This window comes from Archocentrus centrarchus, chromosome 23 (assembly GCF_007364275.1).
Source record: "Archocentrus centrarchus isolate MPI-CPG fArcCen1 chromosome 23, fArcCen1, whole genome shotgun sequence".
NCBI classification, from domain to species: domain Eukaryota; kingdom Metazoa; phylum Chordata; class Actinopteri; order Cichliformes; family Cichlidae; genus Archocentrus; species Archocentrus centrarchus.
Window position 1 is genome coordinate 5,784,342 of NC_044368.1, and position 25,906 is coordinate 5,810,247.

Genomic DNA, 25,906 nt, shown 5'->3' on the forward strand with positions numbered 1-25,906 from the left:
TCCTCCCGGTGCCAAAGATGCAAAATATCACACGGCTGACACATATTTAGCCAGTTTACCTCTTTCAGTGCAGCAGGAATCTTCTTCTGTTTTCTGGTGAAGGAGAAAGCTCCAGATTTGATGGGAGAAATTGATGTCGAAGCACAGCGGTCACCTAAAACATGGCAGAAAGTCGATATATAGAATAAAACAGTAGAGTTACACCAAAAGTAAATAAACTGCAACATAATAAAGGACAAGGTTGTGTTTTTCATACTATAAAACCCTCGGCTTTCAAATCTTTGCTGCTTTGGGCCTTTTCATGTCCTTCCACAACAGCAACTCTTAAAATGTGACATCCTGCTGCTGATTCTCCAGTGCAACCTTCCTCTTTACTTACTGTTCTCCTGCAGCTTTGCAAAGCAGTGATCACACACGCGAGCTGGTTGATTCTTTAAGTACTCCAGGTAGTATTTGTTGGTGGAGCACGCCTGACACACCACCTGTGGGATGGACATGGAGCTGCCGTGAGACGGGCCTCGTATAACACAAAAGGTGAAGGAGTAGCAGTTGTTATGGTGGTGCAGACCTTTCCACAGGCGCGACAGTGGTGCCTCCTCCAAGTGAGGGTGAACTCGCAGGTGCAGATCATGCACATGGTGGCCCTCAGGTCCGGGATCCAGATGGGAGCCTTTGAACCTAATGGGGCCCCGCTGTCAACAACGCCCTCCGCCTGAGGGCAGAAAGGCTTAAGGTTTATATGGAGGTGAAAGGTGAAATCTTCACACCTTACACACACACAGACTTCGTGCTTTTACCTCCTCCTGACTTCGACTCGATATGAAGGTGATTTTCTTCTTTGTGTAGTCGTCTATGGCTTTGGCGATGGCCTCCAGCCACTCGTCTCTCTCGGTAGCTGAGCTGTGAACACAATCAGTACTTTTTTTGAGTTTACAGCTCACGACGCACAAAATCTGATGCAGTACTCGCCCGAGTGCTGACCTTGCAGACAGGATGAAAGAGCGCTCGACGCTTTCGATGTTCAGCTCGTTCTGATAGGCCTCCTGGCTGGGCTTACTCACCTGAAACACCAGAAAGCTGAAACTGCTGCTGCACACTCAGCCCAGGCGCATCAATAATTAACTACAGTCAATATTTCAGTGTAGATAAAACATCAAAACACACATTCAGTGACTGTATATTCTAGGTGTGTCAAACTCAAGACCTGCAGGCCACCTCATAATACACCTCATAATAGAAAGACACTTTAAAAATGGTGGGAAAAAAAAAAAACACATCAGTCTCTAACCTTCATCCCAGCCAGCGAGAGGACACTGTTGAGTTTATACTGGGCAGACTGGACTGGAGTGGTGTACATGAGAGCGTCATTAAACTGAAATGAAAAGAAACACAAAAAAATGAAGCAGCCAAGTGCAAATGCAGTGGTGAATTTCATTTCCTCGGCTGTGAGGAGGAAATCTGAGCTGTGGTGAATTCACCGGCTGCTCACCAGGAAAAACATCCGTGGCTGCATGACTTTCCTGGACAGCTTCATCAGAGTGCCCTCCTTCAGAAACACCTGCACACATGGACACATGCGGTGTGTGTGTTTGAGTGTGAGTTCAGGGGCCAATTGGCAACTTTATAATGTCACAAAGGTGTGACACACCTGCACAGTCACAGCCATTATAATAACCTCAGCTGACTGGATTGTGTTTAACCTCATTGAGAACATGCAGCACTATTAATTAACAGGCCAGGCACACTTTAGTTCAACTGCTAATTATTACGTAGAGATGATGCTCTAATTTTGATTACTACATGCCATGTTAAGACTGTTTGTGTTACTTATTTGTGTTAATGTTCCTTAACCAAGTGTGCGCTGGTATGTTGACACATGTGCACTTCTTTATGTGTGGCTTTTATCCAAATCGTGAAGCCCTTTCTCACTGTGTTTTAAGCTGTTATATTATTACTGTTAATGGTCCTTATATAATCTACAACAATAAAACTCTGAATGCAACAGTGCGATTGTCGGGGCCTTTTGAGACGCACCCTGCCCGGCTGGACGATCTCATGGTGCCCGTTGAGGCTGTACTGAATCTGCATCAGCTTCTGAAAGTTATCCTGCAAAACAAACCATCAAACAGCTCAAACGCTTTTCCTTCAGCACAAAACGCTGAAAGGCTTTAAAGGGAGCCAAGTGTTACCCCTTGTTTCATGATGTCGTTCGCGTGGTTGGCCACTTCCTTCACGATGCTGAGGGCAGCTGTGTGGAGAGCAAAGATAAACCGTCACTGTTACTGTGTCCGGCACAAAGGCGGAAAACGGAGCAGTGAGCGATGTCCTTTATCTAACCTTGTGTGTCTTTGTAATCTTCAGAGTCCTCTGGAAGGTTCTTCAGATAATCTGAGGAACAAAAAGTGGGTCAAATTTAGGGAGAAGTTAGCCTTTCTGTCAGAAAGGCTTTTTTAATACATAACAGTGCAAAAAAAAAAAAAAAGTTGGTCCCATTTCATGGAAACAAAGTCGTTTAAGTGCCTAAATCTAGATCAGCTTCAGTTTGCTGGGTTGGTTTAATGTTTAATATTTGTCTTTTGGTGTTTTCCTCTTTTATTCAGTGGCTTTATTTATGTGACTTCTTCCAATTTTATTCCACTCTGACTGGTTCCACCTGCGCTGATTACCTGCACCACATTTCCCTCCTCTTTGTAACTCCCAGCCAGCCTTCAGTGTGTGTGATGTAGTCCAGGCTTCCCCTTAAACCTCCATTATAATATATATATAATATATATAATCTGTTGTGGACACAGACAGCTGCGTCCTGTTTTGTTTTTTGGCTACAGCAACTTTATTGACACTAGAGAGAGAGACAGAAAAGCAGGAGGAGAGATTGGGGGGGGGGGGGTCCCGGTTTACTGCTTTGTCGTCTGTTGCACGGTGTGTAAAACCCCTTTAGTCTTTGGTAAAGCATGTTTATCTCTTGGATTGCGTCTTGTTACATTTATACTACAAGTGTAAATTTGTCATTCTGCACTTCTTCCATTAGTGCTTCTCAGACTTTTACTGGCGTCCTCCAAACAATTGTTTATCAGTCATTAACACTGAGAAATGGTCATGGAGTAAATTTAATATGATGATGTAGGAAGAACACAAAAGTGGTGAAATCAGATCCACCACAGGAGCAGGCGCAGGGAAGGAAAAGACCATCCAAACATAGAAATTTGAACTTAGAAGTTGTTTAATTGTATAAAATAAACCAGGCCAAAGTTCAGTAGCTGCACTTACAATTATGATGTTCATATCAAGTCCTAAAGATGTGGTGTCAACCTATTAAGAATATAAAACCGTAATTTTAATTTGCACCTTGTGAAGATCTTCGCCACTCTTCTTCACCTGAAGCTGGTGAAGCTTCAGTGAAGTCTAGTTTTATTTTTGTTAGAGCGAACTATAATAATCTTAGAACATGCATGCGAAGTAAAATTTATGTACTTTTTACTTAAACATAATACCATTTTTCCCTCTTTGATTAAAAAAAAAAGAATTTAATGCTATGCTCAGTGTGCAGGCAGCTTCTTATTTTCCTCAAAATATTGTCAATATTTGTAAATATGTTCTGCAGAGAACAGCCTTTCCTTCAGTTATCATATTTGTCCACTGGGTGGCAGCACACTGCCAAGACACCAGAAAAGCCAGGATAGTAAAACCTGACTGTGTTCCAAGTTTCATTCTCGTGCTGCCAATAAAGAAGATTCAGTAAGGCTTTGAGCTGCGCTTTTCAGAGAAGGGATCAGAGCAGAATTCAGAAATCAGAATTCCTCTCGCTGTGTTTGTACCTGTGAGCAGCAGCTGGTACTGAGGGATCCTCTGCACTGGTTTCAGCAGGTAGTGTTTCAGAGCCAGACTGGCACATCTCGGGCTCATCTGAGACAAAACAAGAGCAGAGTCATTTCAAATGCTGCTGCAAACCCAACCAGATGCACAGATAAGAAAACAACCGTAGATACGAGAGGCAGAAGATGTTATCTAAAGATGGTGCAGGCTCCTGAGCATAAATAATCTCCACTGAAGTCCTGGTGGAAAATGGAGCCTATGCGACTGATTCCAAAAGATGGCCTAAAAATAATATTACTCTAACTTTTAAAGCAAGAAAAATCCACCAAAGGAAATCAAAATACATTTTGATTTTTACCTCAAACTCTCGGACGACGGCTGCAAACGCGGGGTTTTTCCTGCACTGCTCGTCCAACAGAGCCACGTTGTTGTCAAACTGGCGGATGTAGGTGGAGTACATCTTCAGGTAAGGACCCTTCTGCACGAAAATGTCCGACAGTCTCTGGTGGTCGCTCCTGTAACCAAGCGAACATAAACAGCTCCCTACAGTCAATGAACCAACTCAGGTATTTTAAAGTAGAAAAAGAGATCCGGTGGGAATCATCGTAGGCATAAGAAATCCAACCACCTGGAGTTTGTTTGCATTAAAGCCGTCATTTTACATTTAATTTAATGTATCAACCTTCTAAGGTTACAAAGGAGTAAATTAAAGGGGCACTCCACTGATTTTTAAGACCACTTTGTAAATCTGAAACCCTGATCGTGTTTACTATGAGCATCTACCATCTGTAACAGTGTATATGACACATTTATCATGATAAGTAGAAAAAAACTGTAATGGGTTCAGTGCAATCTTGATTTATAGCAAATGTAGGATTCAGTGTTTTTGGAGCGCTAACTAAATTAGAGACTCTGTCAGCCTCTGCTGTTACAAGTCTAACTTCAAAGTTATAGAAGTAAAATATTAAATTCCTGGAATACCCCCTTTAACCATCATCTAAACCGCTTAATCCAGTTTTGACAGTTCGGGTCATCTTTCCTACATCTTCAGAGCTCTGTCCTTTAGAAAACAATCCCTAGCTGATATGGAAAAGAAAGCAAAGACACTGATTTCATGCATATACAAAAAAAAAAAAACACACATTAAAGTTGAACCAGGAAACAAGTCTGGCTTAATCTCACATCTGAATTTTACCAAGAGAATATAGCTACTGAGCTCTGAACTATAACCAGGAAAGCAGAATATCACGTGCCACTATTAGCATTACTACATTAGATTTATTTTAGAATTAAGTTTTAAAATCCTTCTTTTACTGAGCCTATAGCTGTTTTTCAAACATGCACAGCAGCCCTGAACATTTCTTGGTGGATATTTCCTGAGGAAGCTGCATGTGAGAAGGCCAATGTCTGACTCAGCAGGACTGGACATTAAACAGTCTTAAACCTGACAGCGTCCTAGTCCAAAGAGTGTGTGATGTGAGACGGCGGCAGCAACATTGCCTAAACCAGTGTACTAACTGGAGTGAGTCTGAAGCAGACTTTCCTTTTGTGAGAGAGCAACTGCTGACAATCTGATTTAGTTCTTCATGTGTGAAAAGATTAGAGAGGACCTGCTCATGAACAACCTGCCTGAGGAGCTCAGCCTACACGTTAAGATGCTTGACATCCAATTGACCTGCACATATTTCATTAGTTGCCCTTTGCTTCATGGTACACTTAAACTATGTAATGAGCTGAATTATACCTACTTATTTTGGACTTTGTGATAGCTCTGAGTCACATACATTTATTGGTCCATTATCTAACACAGGGTTAGGGTAAAGTGTGACAAATTGCCCTCTAAGAGAGTCTAATGATCATCTAAATGTTAGAAAATGAAGATTCAGTTTTCCTACCCAGTATCAGGCTACTGTGGGATCTATTGATGTGTAGTCACATTTTGGAAGGGTTTATGGTTACAATGTACCTAAAGATTAGATTTAATACAGAAGGATGACTGTGTCCATCTTTTAAAGACAGAGGGAGGCCCTACCTTCCACTGTTAAAGCCTTATAAGGTTTAGATCAGCTACAAAGATGCTAATAACCATGAGAGAGGCTAATAAACTGTGTGCTTGTGTTACCAGTGTGCCACTCGGTCCTCCAGCTCTCTCAGCAGGTCTTTGTTGAGCTGGTACAGCTGAGGCAGGTAGTACAGGATCTGACAGAGGATTCGCTCGTCCACCACCGGCTTCCCATTTTGACGGGTTGCCTTGGCAACAGCATCCCGAAAGTCCTGGAGAGACACGTGGGGGTTAATGCTGACGTCGCTTTACACACTCACTCACACAGCTGTGCAGGGCGGGAGAGGTTGGTGACACATGACGACAAACTGTACTGCAGCTGGAAAGGACCACCTGGTTATCACCTCATAAACTGCCTCCTCCGCCCTTCCTCCCACACCTCTGCGCATATTTTATGACATGCAGCCATCCACACACACACACACACACACACACACAGAGCTGAGTGAGCACTTTGGCTTGTCCAGCATGCCAACACACACATCCACCTGGAAGGAAACAGTGAGGCCACGCAGGATACTCATGTCCTGGTTAACGCGTGCTCGCTCTCACTCATAAATACATCCACTGCACAGTATCAGGCCACCATTAGGGTGAGCAGATGTTCCTCTTTATGTGGGACTGCACAGCATTTTTATTCCTTGTCCCACTTCTTGAGAAAATGCCCACATTTTGACTGGTTCTGTGGACTTTCCTAAAATCTGGTTTGAACCCAAAATATATAAAGAGAAGTTTTTTTTTTTTTAAATAATATTTAGAAGAAGGTTTGCCTTCAAGTCACTAAAAAGTCATAAAGCTTTGCAGATTGTTTTGAATATGATGGTAACTACAACAAAGGAAATTAAGCAGCAGTATTTTCTGAGAATTTTACATCTTTTTGGCTAGAGTTATTTTTCAATTTCAAGTTTGTGTGTGTGTGTGTGTGTGTGGTGGATTAAAAACTGCTAAAATTGTCAGATATGGCTCATAAAGGTATGCTAATCTATGGATACATACAACCTGAAACCCCAAAACTGATACCACACGGAAGAGCAGCCGAAATAACTGAAATAAAAGAGAATAAGGAAGAATACAAAGAGACCATAAGAACAAACCTGGGCTTACTTTCATCCTTACTGTATTTAATTACCAAGAGAGTTGAACATATAATATATTTGCCATCCACATGCTAACAAGCACAGTTTCCTGGATTTTTATTTTGAATTTAAATATGAAAATTTTAGGCTACCTCTGTTGTTGGCATGTCCCACACAAACAGTGTTTACCTCACAGAACAGCTTCAACCCACTGAGTTTACTTATTTTTGATAGACCCCCCCCCCCCCCCCCCCCCCCCCGATTTCCCTTAAATATCGTTAGGGATGACTCTTTGACTTGTGTTACTTTGTACCCACACTTCTCTGTACAGCTGCACCATTGTGGTTTTTGTCCCACTGAACTCTCAGATGAGCATTCTTTAGTAATGAAGGTTTCTGCACTGCGACCCTGCTATAACTTCCTCTCTAGTCAGAGCACATGCTGCACAGACATTTTAACATGTGTAACTTTAACCACGTTTACTCCACACTGCTCCAGCCTTTTAGTACCTCTAAAACTCTTCATCCATCTTTCCCACTGTCATTCCTCAGGTGAGGGATAATGCTTCCAGTACCATTTTCATATGTTGTTGCGCTAGTTTGGCAGAACTCACAATCTAAAAAATGGCTTAAAAAGACATGAAAGTGTGAATGTGCAGTCTTTAATCACACCGAGCGCCTCAGACCATCAGTCTCCAGCCCTGTTCACTGATTTCTTTCCCACATGTGTAAATTTAGGTGTCACCTTAGTTATTGTCCCCATTGAGCCAGGTGAGCAGCTCCGTGACTGCAGCTTTTGCCATTTGTCCCTCTAAAACTAACCCACTTTCAAAGTCATTGCATCTTTTCCTTTCACCACCCAAAAACAAAATCAAAATCTGTCCAGCATTTTTCAACATTTCTCAAAGCATGACTGGATGTTAATCGTTAATTTGTGCCATGTTTGTGGAAGTATCTGGATCTATTGTGTTTCTCCAGTCATTTATCCAGGTTTTCCTTTAATTTGTCAGCCGTATCACCCATTATTGAAAAAAGTGATTGCATATGACCTCCATTATGGTATTAGGTAAGGTTTTACTTAAAATGTACAGAACACAACCTACCCCTCAAAAACTATATACCGATGTTTTACTTATTAAGCCTTATTTTCACACATATAAAACAACAACATGTGTTTTTCTTGTATATTTCATGTAGTTTACTGCGTGACACAAGGCGCTAACAAACGGGGAAGGATAATAATGTCCAGTCCTGCAGGTAACTCGAGAAACTACAGCCAAAACTGACAAAAACAAAGACAAAGGTCGACTATAAATAAACCAAAAAAAAAAGAGAACAAAAAAAATGAAACAACTGGATGACTTGCCACAAATATGCAGTACCATCATGAACCCACGCACCCACCTGAACGCACACACACACACACACACACACACTGAGGATTATCTGAGGCATGTGCGTGTCTGGAGGTCGTCTCTGTGGCCTGAGGAAGCAGCTGCTGAGCGCCTAGGCCGGCCGCAGAGAGAGAAGAATGCGATCTGACCTCCTTTCTTGGACAGAGGTCTGTGCCTCGCCCTCCCCCGTCAGCCACAGGGCGGCTTTTTCTACTAATCCCACGGCGGTTTCACTAAAGCCAAGTCTGAGACGGACAGACAGGTGGACCCTCGACCCTCGGTGTGGGTTGTCTGAACCCTCTCACCTGGGCTTCCCCCCTGAGGACTCGCCTGCCACAGAGTCCGTCCTTGAACTATACTTAAACAAAAGCACAGCCTTCCTGTCTAAACGTCTGAAAACCCATGAGCTGAAAGCAATCACTTGGTGAGCCAAACTACACCTATGTGGATGTAAGAATGTGCTCTTTAAATCCACTGAGGATTTTAAATCGATCAGCTTTAATTTGAGGGGTTTAACAAAACAAAAGTAGAGAATCCAAACACCTATTGACCTGACTGTATACCTGTAGTAGTAGAGCACCAGTAGACCTTGCTCATGTACAGTAATAAATAATTTTAATACCTTAACTATTGGCTATGAGTGGACTGGTGTGAGGCGAACAGGTAAAACTGTATTAAGTCTTAACATCTGCCTGGTTCTTTACTCCCTTTATTAACAACATTGTAATACTGGCAGAAACCCCATGGAGAGGCCAGAGTCGCAGGCAGCCACCTCTGGTGAGTAAAGCAAATATTGTGTTGGTGTGGCCCCTAATTTTCCATGTGCACAGTGATAAGTACGAGAGTTGAGATCATGTGCACCTAATGTTGTCCCTCATGTTTGCAGTACAATGCTCCTAGTTGCCCTCCCGGCCTGATGCAGAGAGTACAGTAGGGACTAATGTGGGCTGCAGCTGGAGACCAAGCTCTCGTTATTATGGTCACAGGGTTTTTGTGTCTGGTTTTTGTACTGCTGTTTTGAAGCTTTGATTCTTGTAGTTTATTATGTTTGTTTTTGGTTTCTGTCTTGATTTTTTTTTTTTTTATGTTATTCACCTCATTGTTTCCCCATTTTCCTTCCCACTCATTTGCCTACATCTTTACACATTTGTCCTTCACACTTAGTATTTGTTTTTCTTGTTCTTTTATAGGTTATAGGTTTATAGGTTGTTCTCTTCCTGCTTTACTTTGGTAGTTGGTTTTACCTCCTCCTTTGTGACTCTTTGCTCTGTCCTCATTGTTTTCACCTGTTATTAACTTTCGCCTGCCTCTCGCTCCCTTCCTGTTTGTCAGCCCCCAGTGTATATTATTAATCCCGCCTCCCCTTTGTCAGAATGCCTATTTTCCTCCCATCTTATTTGGTTTTGCTTTTCAACATTTCATCAGCCACAACAAAGACTCGCCTTTTGTTGAATATTCAGCCTGAGGTTTCCTGCATTTGGGTCCTCGCCACATCAAACCCGACACTCATCAGGAGTGATGATCCTCCACATCAAAGAGTTTCACTTTCTATTGATGCTTTATAGTCTGACTCAGTAAAATAATCACCAGATTAGTTAACAGCATAAATTAATTGCAGTTAACTGCAGCATTAAGCTCCAAAAAAAATCGTTTGGCCATCGCAAAGAAATGGCTGCAGGCCAGCGCTCCCTCCCAAAAAAAGAGCAGAAATGAAACTTTTTTTTAAGACTACAATATAAAAGAAATATGTCAAACAGACAAAATAAGCCACCAGACAAACTCCACAACTCGCAGCTTAGTCTTTTTCTTGCGCTCACGTGCTTCTCACAGTGTTTCTCTGTGATGGAGCCAATCAAAGCGCCTCCTCCCCCTTGTGGCTGTGCATTTACCTGCCCACTCGTGCCCCACAAAAAACAGGAACCCTCCAACGCAGCAACTTTAAAAGCCTCAGTTGTGGAGTAACTGCATTAATCAACTCTGTAAGAGCGCTTGTGCAAAGACAACTGCAGCCAAGAGCCCATCAATTCATGTCCATCCTAAGGAAAAAGCTTTGATCACCACTCAAAAATGGTACGGCATCGGTGCCGGCAGCAAAACACACAGTCCTGTTTATTAATCTGGCCACTCTCTTGCCTCTGGCTGCTCAAACAAATCATGAAAATCCTCCTTTAATAGAAGTCTTGAATGAACAAGACACTTACTATGTGAAGAAGCTTCAGGACGTCCACAAACCTAATAAAAGAAAAGACATGCATCTGTTAGACAACCACAGATTACAGCGCAGATGCTGCCTCTTGGCTGAAGCACTTACACTTTCTCTGAGCTCATGATCTCCTGGGCGATGTGCACCACCTTCTTCCTCTTCACCTCATCCTCTTGCTGAAATTGCACAAAAACACAGACGGTCAGACGGTGCCACGGAGGCGCCGGCACCAAAACAGTTCAGTGTTAACTCACAGGTTCGCTGCAAATCACCATGATCACCAGAGCCGGTGTTTAAAAACCATCAAGGTTCTTTCAAACAACAGCTCGGTCAGGCCCTGAAAGTCAAGCAGCAACCTTTCCCTCCTCGCTGCCTGTCTCCTCTCCCCCTCTGTCTGACAGTATGTGCTGGTGAGTGGTGGGGTGTGTGTGTGTGTGTGTGTGTGTGTATTTCAGTGTGACTTAATTTGGACGGCGGCCTTGGCCCCCCTGCTTGACTGAAATGGCCGACTGGTCCTATCGGAGCCTGTATTTGTGATACCCCGGAGCTTTGAGAGGCATCAGACACGGGTGCTGACAATATCAACTCTTTGAGCCATTGACGGAGCTATTCCTGAACCTGTAGCCCGTCTGTGTTTGCTCACCAACCCCCACTTCCAACACATAAACACACCCGCTTCTATAAAGCTTTTAAAGGCAACAAACACACTTGGTGTGCCGCAGTGACAGTTTAGTCACCAGCAGAGATATGAGTCGTCCGTTGTGACCTGCAAATGATCTGCCAACTTCACTTGCTGACATCATATTTTAAGAGAGCTTGGAGTTGTTTTTCCATATAAGTTTCCCTGGAAATATGCTCACTTCAGCCCTTGTAATAAGTCTGTAGCATTTTCCACTACTGTGAATAAAAGCAGCCACATTAAGATGATGGGATCCAATTTGTGTGGTTGGGAATAAGACTAATATTAACAACTACTGACTATCTTTTCCTGATTTCTCTGAAATCCTGATGTTTTTCTTGGTTCAACCTCTTCATGTGTCTAAAAACTATGCATAAATCTATTAATCTGAGAAGTGGAGTCTTACTAGTCTTGCTATGGGAACCAATTAATGTCATAGTGCCCATTAATGTGGCTATTGTGGCTTTATGGGTCACGCCATAGACTGTATATAATAGGTGGAAGTAGCTCTGGGTCTAAAAAAAATAAATACAATGTCAATTTACTTAAACCTGCATTCTTACAAATGGAAGACGAGGAGTAACTCCTCTGATTGCAGACACAAGTCCACGACCTCAGTGAACACTTTCCCGATCAGTTTACTGTCTCAATCGCTAGTTTAAAGTCCTATTTAATGCATCATGGTGTTTATTTTTTATTTGTTACCTGCTTACTCGGTAAGCTCAGTGACATTCACCCCTCGCTCGTAATGTCTTGTTTCAAGAACCAAGATGGGGAACACCAAAATGTTAAACCACAGGTTAACTCATGCTGTTGGTTATGTTAACTTTATTTATTTATTGTGCTTATTTAAAGGGGACTTATTATGCTGATTTTCTGCTCCATATTTTCATTTCTGGATTACACTAGAGTAGCTTTGCATGATTAACATCTGAAAATCATCCTTCTTTAACTTTTACTGAGCCTTGATGTTCATCCTCCGCCTGAAACAAGCTGTTTTAGCCCCTCCCACTTTAAGCCGGCTTTCTTCTGATTGGCTGACCCTTGTGGACAATGACCAGATTAGGCAGAGTCATGTTCTTTCATATCAGAAGAAAAAACTGGATGAAAATGAATGTTTAAAGCCTTTCCTAGTTGCAAGGACCTAGCTGTTAGAGGAAGAAAACATGAGGACAGTGATGTTTGACCAGATGTTCTTTACAATAATTAAATTGGATAAAAGCATGAGGCATGATGGTATGTAAATGTAATAAATGTTTATAGGATGTGGTATCAGAGTAGCATGCATGGAAATGATCACTCATCAGATACTCTGAGAAGTTTCAGTTTAAATCCATCCCTAATTACTTTATTACTCACAGTGAGTCAGTTAATTGCTCTGCAATGACTGAATTCCCCTGATGTTACAGACGGGGCTTCATTACTGTACCTGTCTGTCTGCCTCGTCCAGGTGCTCCTTGCTGGAGGTGGAGCTGTTGTCCTCTTCATCTGAGCTGTGGATCTCCTCCTCCTCAGAGTGGACGTCCTGGATGAGGCAGCCGCTGTTCGCCCAAAAATGGAGAAGAACGCACATTCAACAGACAGAGATTTATTTAGCCTTTACTAACAGGGAATGTTTAAATCTGTGAAAGAGAAACAGGGCAGGGCTGCAGAGCAGTGTGTGAGATCAGAAAACCCCTCCTTGGATAAATAAAGATTAAGGAAGTCTTGTGTAAGTAGGGGACCTGGACGAATTTAACACGTATTTACTGAGTCAAGACCGAAACTCATTCAGAGGTTTGGTATAACGGAAAATATTGATTACACTTCGACAACACGTTAGGAAGTCATCCAGGGAGCAGTTAGGTAGAATTGGAAAATCCCTGCAGCTCACTGAGGGTTAACAGCACGGAAAAATGTGTCTACACAAATAAATAAAACACTACTAGTTTTGGAGGACTGCTAAGCCAAAGACAAACTGAAACTGAATCCCACATTACACTACAGCTTTCACTGCACTTTGATCATTTTAATATTGCTAATGATCTTTATTTATAGATCACTTAATATGAGGAAACAGTATAACAATATCAGCATATTATAACAAGTTATGGCATAGGATGGAAAACGCAGCAGTAGTTTACATGATTATCTGTGCCATGGCAATTGTTTAGGTGCACAGTCGTTGTGCGTTGCTTTGAAGAGTAGGGCCGCATTACTTCCTTTCCTTTCATAAGGGATGGCCCAGTGTATCCTCTGCTAAGGAGGTAATATAGGAAGCACTGAAGCTCCTTTCCTTATCATTTAGAGAACTCAACCAGAGTTGCAGAGGTAAATAACACTGTCTCACATATCGTTTGTTCACAGTTTGCAGAGAAAAGGAGTTGGGGTATGTTAGGGAGCTTTGCGAGTGAGCTAGTGAGCTATGGTTGCCTTTATGTAGCCACCCAAGTGTCAAATTTAGCTACACATGTAGGTATGAGCCAAACCCTAAAAATATATAATATATAAAATACAAACTTGTGGTGATTAAATGGTTGCCCAGAGCTTGAGAGTGTTGCACACTCGCAACCACTTTTGATTGCAAGGTGTTTGTACAGGTTGCCTGATAGGAGGCAACATTTCTGCAAATTCGTAATGAGTCTTTGTCAATAAGGACACCTCAATGGGACTCGACTCAACTGGCTGCCAGCTGGCTGTCTTCTGGTTATATTCCTATAAAACAGGAAGGTTGCTCAGTGCAAATGTATTGGTTAAATATGAATTTCTGTCTATGTAGACAGCAAGTGATATGTGATTTTTGATGATTTATCACAGTTGATTGCTGTATTATCAGAAACAGATTGCACTGAGGTGCAGACTGACTGTCTTATGGCAACATTTATATGAGGTTTAAAAGGCAGTGTTCGTATGCTTCTCATTTTTCAGCAAAAAAAAACTGAATTAAGATAAGTTTATCTTATTGGATAAAAGATATTGACTGTTTAACTTTGAGGACATGAATTGCATTTGAAAAAAGTTGATAAATCACAATATAAATTAATGCAATATGCAGCATATTGCAAAATGTTAAAAGTTGCAATAATGTATCCTCAGTGAAGTATTGTGATAATATCATATCGTGGGGCATCTGAGCATCCCACTGACAAAGGCAACTGATTAATACTCCTTTCATAATTTAAACTATGAAACCTTGAGTTTTACTTTCTCCAAAGACTCCCTTTTAGTTGTTTTGGACATAATTGGAACTCGCCCAGCCCTACACCTATAACATCCTGCTGTAATGTGAATTTGAACAGTGATTATGCTTTTAAAAGCTGTCTTTCTCCTCAGTGCACTTTTATCAGCCCTACTGCCACCAGCGAAACAACATGCTGGCTCGGGTCTTCCCACAAACAGTGCTGTGTGCCAAGTTAGTACAAGCAGCAACATGTGTTTGTGTGCTGCTAATGTTTTGATCTCGTCTGTAGAATTAAGCTGTCTGAGATTTCAGAACAGAAGGATTTAAAGCGTCCTGATTTTGTCTCATCCTCTGTGTCCTGCTGTCAGTTCCTACCCTAATCTTTGTGGAGAGTTTTGTGGCTGTTTGGGATGAAGGCTCAGAAAAAAAAAATGGTGATCTCCTTTAACTCCCATCACGAATAGCCCACTCTGCCCACTTCCTTGCTTTTCTTACGTGTCTCTTTTACCTAAATTTAAATTCGCACTGACTCTACCTCTTTCTTTGTCTGCTCCTTTCTCCCTTGTGCTTTCTCTGTAGTCGAGCACTCCAGCATACTGGGTCAGGCACAGAGCGCCACTTGTTTACAGCCTGGGGCTACTTACATAAACTTAACAGGCTCAGATGCCTGGGAAACACTACAGATTCACTCGCTCCCTCTTTTTTTCCTCAGTGACACACAAACTCCCGGTCGACTGCTCTGCATACCACAAAGAATTTAGAAGCAGAGCACATCTTAATTGTTTTAAAGGCTGCTTTCACAACAGTGCACCTCAGCGTTAGCAAAGGCAGTCCTGACATGATCACCTGGCCTGAACAGAAGAAAAGGCCTGGATTAGTTAGAAAGCACATTGTGTCCATTGGAGACTTTATATTTACTTTGTCCTGTGGTGTCCCACAGGGCTCCATTCTGGGCCCCTTGTTTGTCAAACAAGATGCAGATATCACCCACATTGAGGGGGTGATGTCTGCACCTTGTGGTTGGACTACCGTGTTGGTTAGTGTGTAGCCATTTCCCTCTTTGCAGGGTTTCAAAAACGGCAGCTGCTTACACAGACAATGAATAGGAAACACCGAGACAAATGGATAACACGCTCCATGTGGCCAACAAACTATCCTTGGTTTTGATGTTGATTTTTTTTAATGGCATACTTGGAAATGTGTAACTCTTTAACTGGATTCATAATTTTTAGTCTTCAGATGTTGATTTTAAGTATTTCACAATCAGCTACTAGATAATGGAGACTAAACCTCACTCACTGTGGGCATGATTGCCATGGTAATAACATGGTAATGTCTTTTAACTTTACAAGGCCTATTAACTCATTAGTGATCATGACTGACTACAACTGGTAGTTTCTCGGGCGCCTGGGTGGCTTAGTAGTGAAGCCGGCGACCACATATGCCGCGTTGCGGTGCGGGCGGCGCGGGTTCGTGTCCCAGCCCGTCGCCGATTTGCCCGCGTGTCTTCCCCTGTATCTTTCCCCCATTTCCTGTCTCTCTCCACTGTCACGAAAAGCCGCTGTGGCCAAAAATGCAAAAAAAAAAAAAAAAAAAACACTGGTAGTTTCTCTGTGCCAGCATAAAAAAGGATTTGTTTGGCAGCACCCATTGGACTGACCTATACTCAGAACAATGGGAAAGTCCAAGGAACTCTGTGAAGATCTAATAAGGAGAACTGTAGAATTACACTTGGAAAGGTCTCATGGAGCCATTTCTAAATGGGTCCAGATTCCAAGATCATCAAAGTCTGGAAGAAGACCCAAACTCTCAACTCAGATCAGACAAAATTGGCTAAGATGTACAGGAACAACCCAGGAGCCACCAAGGCTCAAGTGTGCCATGAAATAGAAACTGCTGGAACACCAGAGCCACTGTCCACAGTGAAGAGTTTTACATCACCATGGACTGAGAGGGTGCCAACAGAGAAAGAAAGCACTGCTTAAAAATCAACACCTTCAAGCGCAACTGAAATTCGTAGCTGCCCACATGGACAAGCCAAATACCTTCTGGAGAAAAGAGGAGTAAAACTGAGGCTTTCAAACCTAAGAACACTGTACCAACTGCCAAGCATGGCATCATGCTCTGGGGCTGTTTTCCTGCCAGTGGCATTAGTACACTGCACAAAGTGGATGGACTACCTCCAGATTCTTCAACTTTACTTCAAATCAACAGCTAGATGGTTGAAACTTGGACACAACTTGGTCTTCCAACAGGACAATGATCCACACATCATTTTTTCACACGTAATTTTTTCCAAGATGGCGCCACGGTAGGCAGCCTGTTACTGCAGCTCCAGGTTACTTCCCTTTCTTGTGTGTTTTTCTTGTGTTTTTAGTTTTTCTTTCAGACTCTTAGTTTAGTAGTTATATTAGATATCAAACCCGTCATGGACCTGCGAAGTTTCATTAGAGTAGTGGCATTCCTTATACTCTTTTTGGGACTTTTCACCACTTCATCTGGAGAACCGGTGAGCCACTCTATTGTTTACAGCCGGGATCAGCTGTTAGCCCTGTGCAACAGGAGCGTACTCCCGGAGGAGCGACCCGAGATTCCGAAGGAATTACGGCGTCGGAGGAGGGGATGCAGAGCTGGAGCGAAGTACCGGGAGAGGAGGAGACGGTACAAACCGAGCATTCCATCTATTCTCATGGGTAACGTAAGATCTTTACCCAACAAGATGGAAGAGCTGGCGGCGCTAATCAGACTGCAGTGGGAGTACCAGCAGAGCAGCCTCCTGCTGTTCACGGAGACTTGGCTCACGGACCACACACCGGACTCCGTAGTAACATTGGAGGGCTTTCAACTGGTGAGAGCGGACCGGAGCATGCGGGAGAGTGGTAAGAGGAGAGGTGGGGGACTGGCGATGTACGTTAATGAGAGATGGTGTAACCCAGGACACATCACTGTGAAGGAGCAGCGCTGTACCAAAGACATTGAACTGTTAGCGGTTAGCGTTCGGCCATACCACCTGGCCCGGGAGTTTTCACATGTTATTGTGTTAACTGTTTACATCCCGCCGTCGGCTGACGCTACAGCAGCCTGTGAGGACATCCACACCACCGTCTCTCAGTTACAGACGGCACATCCGCAGTCCCTGATTATCATCTCTGGGGACTTCAACCATGCCTCACCTTCTTCCACTCTCCCTAACTTCACCCAATATGTTGACTGCCACACAAGGGACAATAAAACTCTAGACCTGCTGTTTGCTAACACAAAGGAGGCTTACAGCTCATCACCTCTACCCCCGCTTGGCCACTCAGACCACAACCTGGTCATTCTTCACCCCACCTACACCCCCATTGTGAAGAGGAAACCCCCCACCAAGAAGACAATAAGACTGTGGTCTGAGGACTGCAGTGAGGCCCTGAGAGACTGTTTTGAATGTACAGACTGGCAGGAACTCTGCAGGCCTCACGGTGAGGACATCGACGCCCTCACCCACTGCATCACAGACTACATGAACTTCTGTGTGGAGAACACTGTGCCAACCAAGAAGGTACGGTGCTTCTCCAACAATAAACCGTGGGTGACCCCAGAGCTGAAGGCCCTGCTGAACGAGAAGAAGAGGGCCTTCAGATCTGGAGACAAGGAGGAACTGAGGAGAGTGCAAAAGGATGTAAAATACAAGATCCGGAGAGGCAAAGAGAGCTTCAGGAGGAAGATGGAGGAACAGCTCCAACATAACAAAGTCCGAGAAGTCTGGAGAAACATGAAAAAAATCTCTGGCCACTTTGAGGACAATGGAGGAGCCACAGTGTCTGCTGACCGGGGGTGGGCTAACAACTTGAATCTGTTTTTCAATAGATTTGACTCTGGGTCGTTGACCACCTCCCCCACCCCTCAGCTCCCATCTGCCCCCTTCTCTATGCTGACCCCCCTCTCTCCTGGTGCAATGCTATCATTGCCTGCACTCTCCTCACCCTCACCCACAGCGGAGCCAGCCCCATCACCCACCCCAACCCAGCCTCACATCCACCTCACAGCTGATCAGGTGAGAAGTCAGCTCAGGAAGACGAAGATCAGGAAGGCAGCGGGTCCAGATGGAATCAGCCCCAGAGTGCTCAGGGATTGTGCAGACCAGCTCTGTCAGGTGGTCCTGCACATCTTCAACCTGAGCCTGAATCTGGAGAGGGTCCCTGAACTGTGGAAGACTTCCTGCATAGTTCCAGTGCCAAAGATCGCACAGCCCAGGGAGTCCAGCCACTACAGACCTGTGGCCTTGACTTCTCACCTGATGAAGACCATGGAGAGGCTCATCCTGCACCACCTCCGCCCACTGGTGAGCTCAGCGCTGGACCCCCTGCAGTTCGCCTACCAGCCTGGCATCGGGGTGGTCGATGCCGTCATCTACCTGCTGCACAGATCCCTCTCTCACCTAGAGCAGGCAGGGAACACTGTGAGGGTCATGTTCTTTGACTTCTCCAGTGCTTTCAACACCATCCAGCCTGCACTGTTGAGAGGGAAGATGGAGGGAGCCGGAGTGGACAGGCAGCTGACGGCATGGATCATCGACTACCTCACCAACAGACCACAGTATGTGAGGTGCCATGACTGTGTGTCTGATGTAGTAGTCTGCAGCACGGGGGCGCCACAGGGCACTGTCCTCTCACCCTTCCTGTTCAGTCTGTACACCTCAGATTTCAGGTACAATTCAGACCATTGCCACCTACAGAAGTTCTCAGATGATACGGCCATCATCGGATGCGTATCAGATGGGAACGACCAGGAATACAGGGGTGTCATCAGTGACTTTGTCGGCTGGTGTGAGAACAACGCACTCCAAATCAACGCCAGCAAGACGAAGGAGATGATCATAGACTTCAGGAGGAAGCCACCCCCTACAGCACTGGTGAACATCCAGGGAAAGGACATTGAGACAGTGGTCTCCTACAAGTACCTGGGTGTTCATCTCAATAACAAGCTGGACTGGAGTACAAACACAGACGTCCTGTATAAGAAGGGCCAGAGTCGACTCCACCTGCTGAGGAGACTGAGGTCCTTTGGTGTCTGCAGGACTCTGTTAAAGACTTTTTATGACTCAGTGGTAGCATCTGCCCTTTTCTACGCAGTGGCCTGCTGGGGGGGTGGATGCACCGAAAGGGACAGGAGCAGGATCGACAAACTGGTGCGGAGGTCTAGCTCTGTGTTGGGATGTCCTCTGGAGTCTGTGATGGTGATGGGTGAGAGGAGGATGTTAGCAAAGCTGACATCCATCATGGACAACCCCCATCACCCTCTGCATGAGACCGTGGGTGAGCTGAGCAGCTCCTTCAGTCAGAGACTGAAACATCCTCGCTGCAGGAAGGAGCGCTTTCGCAGGTCATTCATCCCAACAGTAGTTAGACTGTATAACACATCATAATGTCTTGAGTCACTTGGACACTTTACCTCCTCTGCCATCACTTTATCCATACAGTCAGATACATTTTATTTATTACACTCACCCATATAATGCATACCGTGTATGCTGTGTACCTTACCGGCTACAAATGTATATAATATTTTGATATCTTTATATAGTGTTTTGACGTGTGTGTGTATATGTGTGTATATGTAAATGTGGGTATTGACACTGATATATATATTTATGTATATAGTGCTTATGTATATGTGTATAGTTTTTTGCTATTTTATTCTATTTTATTTTATTCTATTGAATTTTAGTTTTTAGTTTAGTTATTTGTTCTTACTCATCCTTTTCATTTTTTCTCTGTATTGAGCTGCTGTAATGCATAAATTTCCCCGTCGTGGGATTATTAAAGTTTTATCTTATCTTATCAGAACTAGTTTTGGAACGATAAAGCAGGCTAACATTAAGCTTCTGGAATGGCCTTCCCAAAGCCTGACCCCAACCCTGCTGAAAATTTGTGGACTTTGCTTAAAAGCTGAGTCTGTACCAGGTGTAATTGAGTATTTGACTGTTGCTACTGGCTATGATTAAAAAAAAAATAAGGAGTGTAGACTTGCCTTTTCTAATTGTCATGTTTGGCGGTAAAAACCCCAGAAGAAATCACCTTCAGCTTCTGTTAGCACATTTTTTTTGTGCATATTTTAGAGATATGATTTTTTTATGAGTAGAATTTAACAATTTCTTTTAAAAAAGAAAAATATTTGAATAATTACAACTGTGGCCTTGTGCAGACCACTGCAGACATTTATTCTAAAGTAAATGGTTTATTATTTTACCCACTTAAGAAAAAGATTTAATCTCTATGCAAGAAATGACCAAGAAGCTTCTGAATAAATGCTGGTCATAGTCCAAATCTCTGATGTAGAAAGATAAATGTTTACTACTTTTTAATTTTCTTTTAAACTTTTTATTAAATAAATACTTGTTTTTAAAACATCTTTTATGTTTCTGCAAACTCTGCTTTTCCATGAGTGTGAAATTATTCGGCATGTATTCAGGATGAGAACAAACTCACTACAGATTTTCTCCCAGGCAAGCAGAGGAGAAAAAAAAGGAGTGATGAGGTTAAGAAGAGGCTAAACATGGTGCGAGGGCGGGCAGGCAGAGGAGGAGAAAGGAGGCTGGTGGTTGCTAGAGGTTTATTTTCCCTGTTCAGAGAGCTGTGTGGCGTTTCTGCGATTCTCAGACATTTCCTGCTCTGGCCACTGAAAATAACCCACAGGAAAACAGGCTGACCTGCTGCACATCAATGCTCTATTCAAATTCAGTGGCTGGCTGCCTCAAAGGCTGATTTTTCACATGCTCGTGAACACAAACCGCGCGTTTCACCTGTGCAACCTGTCGTACATGGTGGTTCCCACACTGAAGCCGCGGCTCACCTGGAATTACAGGGTAGTAATAAGAGCTCAACATCCACCGTGGAGCTCGGCTTACATTAATTTTAAGGTTCTTTTTTCTCAGATTCACAAATAAGACATCTTTTTCCAACTGAATCACTACAGAAAGATGACAAAAGACAGGAAAACTGAGCAGCCAGACAAAAACAGGATAAAAAAATAATTTTAATTGATAAAGACAAGTACTTGCCCATCTTTTAAATGCTTATGATTTGCTGCTTTTCTATATAATGTGATTGTGAAGCTAATATTTAACAGTTAAACAAAAAAAAAAACAGGTAATCTAGACTGTATACTTCCACAAAATTCCTCCAGAGCACGCACAAACTAAGTCCCTGGATCAAGGAGGAAATATAGAATAGTTTGAGGACTTCAAGATGATATCTTACAATCTTTCTTATTTATGTAGGTATTTTGGATGGATGGATGGATGGATGGATGGATGGATGGATGTATTTGTGACAATGAAGCAAAATGTTCAATACTATGTCTCACCATCCATCAAAAATACCAATATTGATATCCCATCAATAATGCCCATATTAACCCATATAATTATGTAATTGTTCTTTTTGTATACTTTTTGAACAAATACAGTTACAGACACTCTTGTCAAATACAGATTTGACAAGAGTGTATAAAGCTGTAAATAAATCTGAGACTTTGTGCATGAGTGCTGTTGTCTTCAGCGTTTGAAATGAAGTTTCTGGACTGCGTTTTGGCTCATGAAGACGTTTCACCTCTCATCCAGGAGGCTTCTTCAGATCTAAAACAACTAATGGAGAGCCTCAGGTATTTAACTGCCTGTGGGCTTGTCCCTTGGAAGAGGTCCTGGGAGTGGCTGACCCACCTGGTAATAATGTAAGTTGTTGAGGGTCACATGAGCCAAGGAGTTGGTGATTACATCACATGGGTCAAGGTGTGTGTGGGGGCTGAATCACCTGGGAAGGCGACTGCATTATAGGTGGCTGATAGCAGGTGTTGCAGGCCACCGCCTCTGCTCAATGATGGATTTAAATGGCCTTTTCTTTTTGCTCCCTATACCTAGACTCTCCATTAGTTTTCAGAACTGAAGAAGCCTCTTGGATAAGGGGTGAAACAGCTTCACGAAACCAAAAACAAGTCCAGCTGCCTTCATTTCAGGCACCCAACACTATCATGACCTTACTAAGAACCTACACAGACAGCATGATAGCTGTTTTTCCTATTTATTGTCTATTGGTATTTTTTTAGCAAATACATATCTTCATAATATAGTTATAATTGCTCATTTAAATGCAATAATAGCAAAGTGAAAATATGATATTGTGGTAGCCCAGTTTTAGGATCAAAACCAGAAGTTATGGTCCTTATCTCTATGAAGCAATCACATGACCTCCTGAAGGCAAGAAGAGCTAAGCTGCTGAGGATGAACCTAACTTGTTGCTGAGGTCGTGAGGCTCACTTGGTAAAGCATGTGATCCATATACCGAGTCCTAATCCTCTGCATTGGCTTGGGTTGGATTCTTAAACTCCATTTAACCAGGAGAATCCGACTCTTGAGATTTAAAATCTCTTTTACAAGAGCATCCAGGCCAAGATTTACAACTAATCAACTAATAACAAGAAATAAGTATAACCACATACAAGAGATAAAGGGTTAAACAGAAAACCAAAAGATTTTTTTTCTGCCTGTCACCGCCCCAACCCCTTCTCCATCCTTCCTGCCTATCTTTAACTGTTTCTATCAACTAACACTTCAAAAAGCTAAGAAAAAATATGATTAAAACACGGTACCTCTCATACTCATGTTCCTGACATCTATGGTATGGATCCTGCACCTCATAGATGTCTGCATCGGCTGCATCTGGGTCATGAGGCCAGCCCAGCCTGGCACTGTGAAACGGCAGGTTCATGTACTCTGGGATTTCCTCATACAGTGGGACGTTCTCGTACTCCGCTGATCCCTCTACTCCTTCTCCACAAAAATCAGCCTCCCCTATGCAGCTATTGGGCCTCTCCAGGCTCCTCTTCCCCCGGTTTGACTCAACACTGGTGCAGTCCAGGGACTGCCCTCCCTTGGCAAGCAGCTTTGGCAGCATCTTCACTGACAGCCGGAGTTCCAGCAGCTTCCGGAAAGAGAGGCTCCTCTTTGGAGAGTTGGCCCGGGTTGCCAGGTCAGCTGCAGAGAAGGACTGCGCCCTCTGCTTCCCCCCCAGCACTGGGGCTCGGCTCTTTGGTGGCACGCTGCTCCTAGTGGGCATCTGTCGGCTGAAAAAGGTCACATAGGGTCGGGAGAAGCGCCAGCTTGTTTTCTCCTGAGGAGGGGCGGGCAGGTCTCTCATTGGGGTGTTAGCATGTGGAGGTGCAGGAGGGCAGATGGAGGGCGGAGGAGGTGCAGGGAGGCTGTGTCTTTGTGGTTTTCTTGGCGGCGCCCTCGGCGACTGTTGCTCCTCAGCGGAGAGGGCTTTCCTGTCGTTAGCCAGAGGAAGGTGACAGGTGATTTTGATCTGTTTAGGGAGGCTGTGACTGATCGGGTACCGCTCAAAGTCGCCGTACCCGTCCTCCTCATCCTCCTCCACCCGGTGCTCATCGCTCTCTTTACTGTGGCTCACAGAGCCAGGGTGTGAGAGCAGGTCTAAGGAGTGGGAGTTGTTTTTGTTAAGACTGGGGCGCATGTGGACTGCTCTGTGGAGATGAGGTGACAGAGAGGTTTGTCGAGGAGGTGGGACCGGCGCGCTGGCCTCATCGTCTTCTAAGCCTGAGTCTTTTCGGGGTAAACGGTCACCACACGAGTCCTGTTTGAGCTCCTCGCTCTCTGAACTGAGAGACAGACCAGCTAGCTTCCACTCAGCTTCCTTCGTCTCAGTCCTTTGTTTTTGCTCCTCCACAAACTGATCCTGGGCACTGCCCTCCAAACCATCCTGCCTCACCAAGGCTGGCTTTTTAAGTTTACGAGGCTGAGGGATAGGGAGAGGCTTACTGGGAGCAGCAGGTACCTGCAGGTCAGGGCGTGACCTAGTAGGAGATGCTTTGCTGATAGGATTGCTGCTTTCAATGCGCTCTGCAGGTGAGTCAAGGAGAGTGACACTTGAGAAAACAATGATGTCACCTACAACATCACTGGCTGACTTTAAGTCTATGTTATGGGCCTCTGTTGGTACTTTAGATACATCAGGCTCAGCAGGAGGACTTTCCTGATTTTTTAAACTAGCCTCCTGCTCCTCAGTCCTCTGCAGCTCCTTGTTTACCGATGCCCTATCAAGGTGTTTCTGTCTCTGAGGTTTACCCCTGGGCTTTTTGCTAATCCGTCCACCTTCACCCTTATCTGCAGGTATTCCCTCCCCTCGATTTTCTCCTCCCTCCTGTGGCTTCGACCCCATGAACCCCTCTGTAAGAACCCCATTCTGCAACAGCTCTTTGTGTGAATGCTCTCCAGCATCAGATGCGTTCCCATTTTCCAGAGGCTGACACTGGGTGCAGTCCCGGAGCTCACAGGAGCAAGTGGGAATGATGTAATCCGAATCACGTCTGTTACCCTCTGATAATATCCCGTTTTTGGAGTTGAGAAGATTGAGGCCATCATCTAAAGCCCCCTGCTGCTCCTGAGATGGGATAAGCACTTCAGCAGGCTTGGGTGGTGGCGGGGGTGAAACGGGGGGAGAGGAGGCGGCGGATTTGGGGATGCATGGTTTGGGGGCGACAGCCGGTTTTGCCCTCTTGAGGGTTGAAGGGGAAGGTTGGGAGACCACTGAAGACTGAGAAATAACTCCGGGCTTGGGGGCGATAGGCGGGGGTGAAGGTTTGATGGCGGTGGGGAGTTTAGGTTTGGGAGCTAATGGAGGCTTCTTTGCACCTGTGTTAGAAAAAGAGGGAGTTTCAGGCACTTATAAAAGCATGACTCCCCAACCCCTCCTCTACAGTAAGCACAGACAGCTCGAGTCAAAAGGTCATTGGCAGGGCAAAGAGAGGATATAAGTAAAATAATGACTGATATCTAATACTTTTTTCATGTCATTTTTCTGCATCTTTTGATTTATAATACAGTAATTCCTCATAAGTGTGAGGTGACTTATCTCATGTCTCATTTGTTGCAGTGAATCTGGACTATTTAATTAATTTATGCCTAATTTCTGGCATTTTTTGTTCTTTTTTTAGTTCTTATTATTGTTTATATTTTCTCATTTTTTTAAAACTTTATTTTCTTCACTGTCAATTCTTCCAGAGTGAATTTCCCCATTTCAGTTTAGGTTTTATTTCTTGAGAATGTCCAGTATTTGTTTAATTTTGCATTAGTCTCTGTTAGTTCACTATAATAACTTTGGCTTTTACTGTATTACGCTTCTTGGTCCAGCTTGTCCTCAAATAAGTCACAGCTGATTCTTATTTGTTGATAGACCTGTGACCATTTCCTTCTCTTCTTCCTGACAGTTTGTATTTCTAAAAAAAAAAAAAAAAAAAAGAAAATCCTTGGTCGACATTCGTAATCCCATTAGGAAATAATCAGATTAAATAAAGGCTAAGATTTTTAAAGAGTCTCCTCGCTAATGAAACGCTGTGAATTAGGACTGTAGGGCATATTTTCCGCTCTACTGGCTCAAACTGTTGGCTGGCCGACACCACGAGAAGTGGAGTCATCGAGCGGATGTTTCGGGAAAGGCCGACGATCAGAAACCGCTCTGCAGCTGC

At 43.8% G+C, this 25,906-nt stretch overlaps 1 protein-coding gene across 1 annotated transcript in view; it reads right to left on the bottom strand.

The window, feature by feature from the left end:
* Positions 1-25,906, bottom strand: part of fgd6 (FYVE, RhoGEF and PH domain containing 6) — a 29,980-nt gene that overhangs the window by 2,942 nt on the left and 1,132 nt on the right. The window contains exons 2-18 of the mRNA XM_030720537.1: positions 23,015-25,073; positions 12,656-12,767; positions 10,656-10,723; positions 10,546-10,576; positions 5,936-6,087; positions 4,172-4,328; positions 3,816-3,903; positions 2,338-2,388; positions 2,190-2,248; positions 2,035-2,106; positions 1,490-1,558; positions 1,289-1,372; positions 982-1,061; positions 798-900; positions 569-712; positions 380-482; positions 60-154 (exon numbers count right to left, since the gene is read on the bottom strand). Coding sequence (XP_030576397.1) covers positions 60-154; positions 380-482; positions 569-712; positions 798-900; positions 982-1,061; positions 1,289-1,372; positions 1,490-1,558; positions 2,035-2,106; positions 2,190-2,248; positions 2,338-2,388; positions 3,816-3,903; positions 4,172-4,328; positions 5,936-6,087; positions 10,546-10,576; positions 10,656-10,723; positions 12,656-12,767; positions 23,015-25,073 — 3,527 coding nt within the window. The remainder of the gene's footprint in view (positions 1-59; positions 155-379; positions 483-568; positions 713-797; positions 901-981; positions 1,062-1,288; positions 1,373-1,489; positions 1,559-2,034; positions 2,107-2,189; positions 2,249-2,337; positions 2,389-3,815; positions 3,904-4,171; positions 4,329-5,935; positions 6,088-10,545; positions 10,577-10,655; positions 10,724-12,655; positions 12,768-23,014; positions 25,074-25,906) is intronic.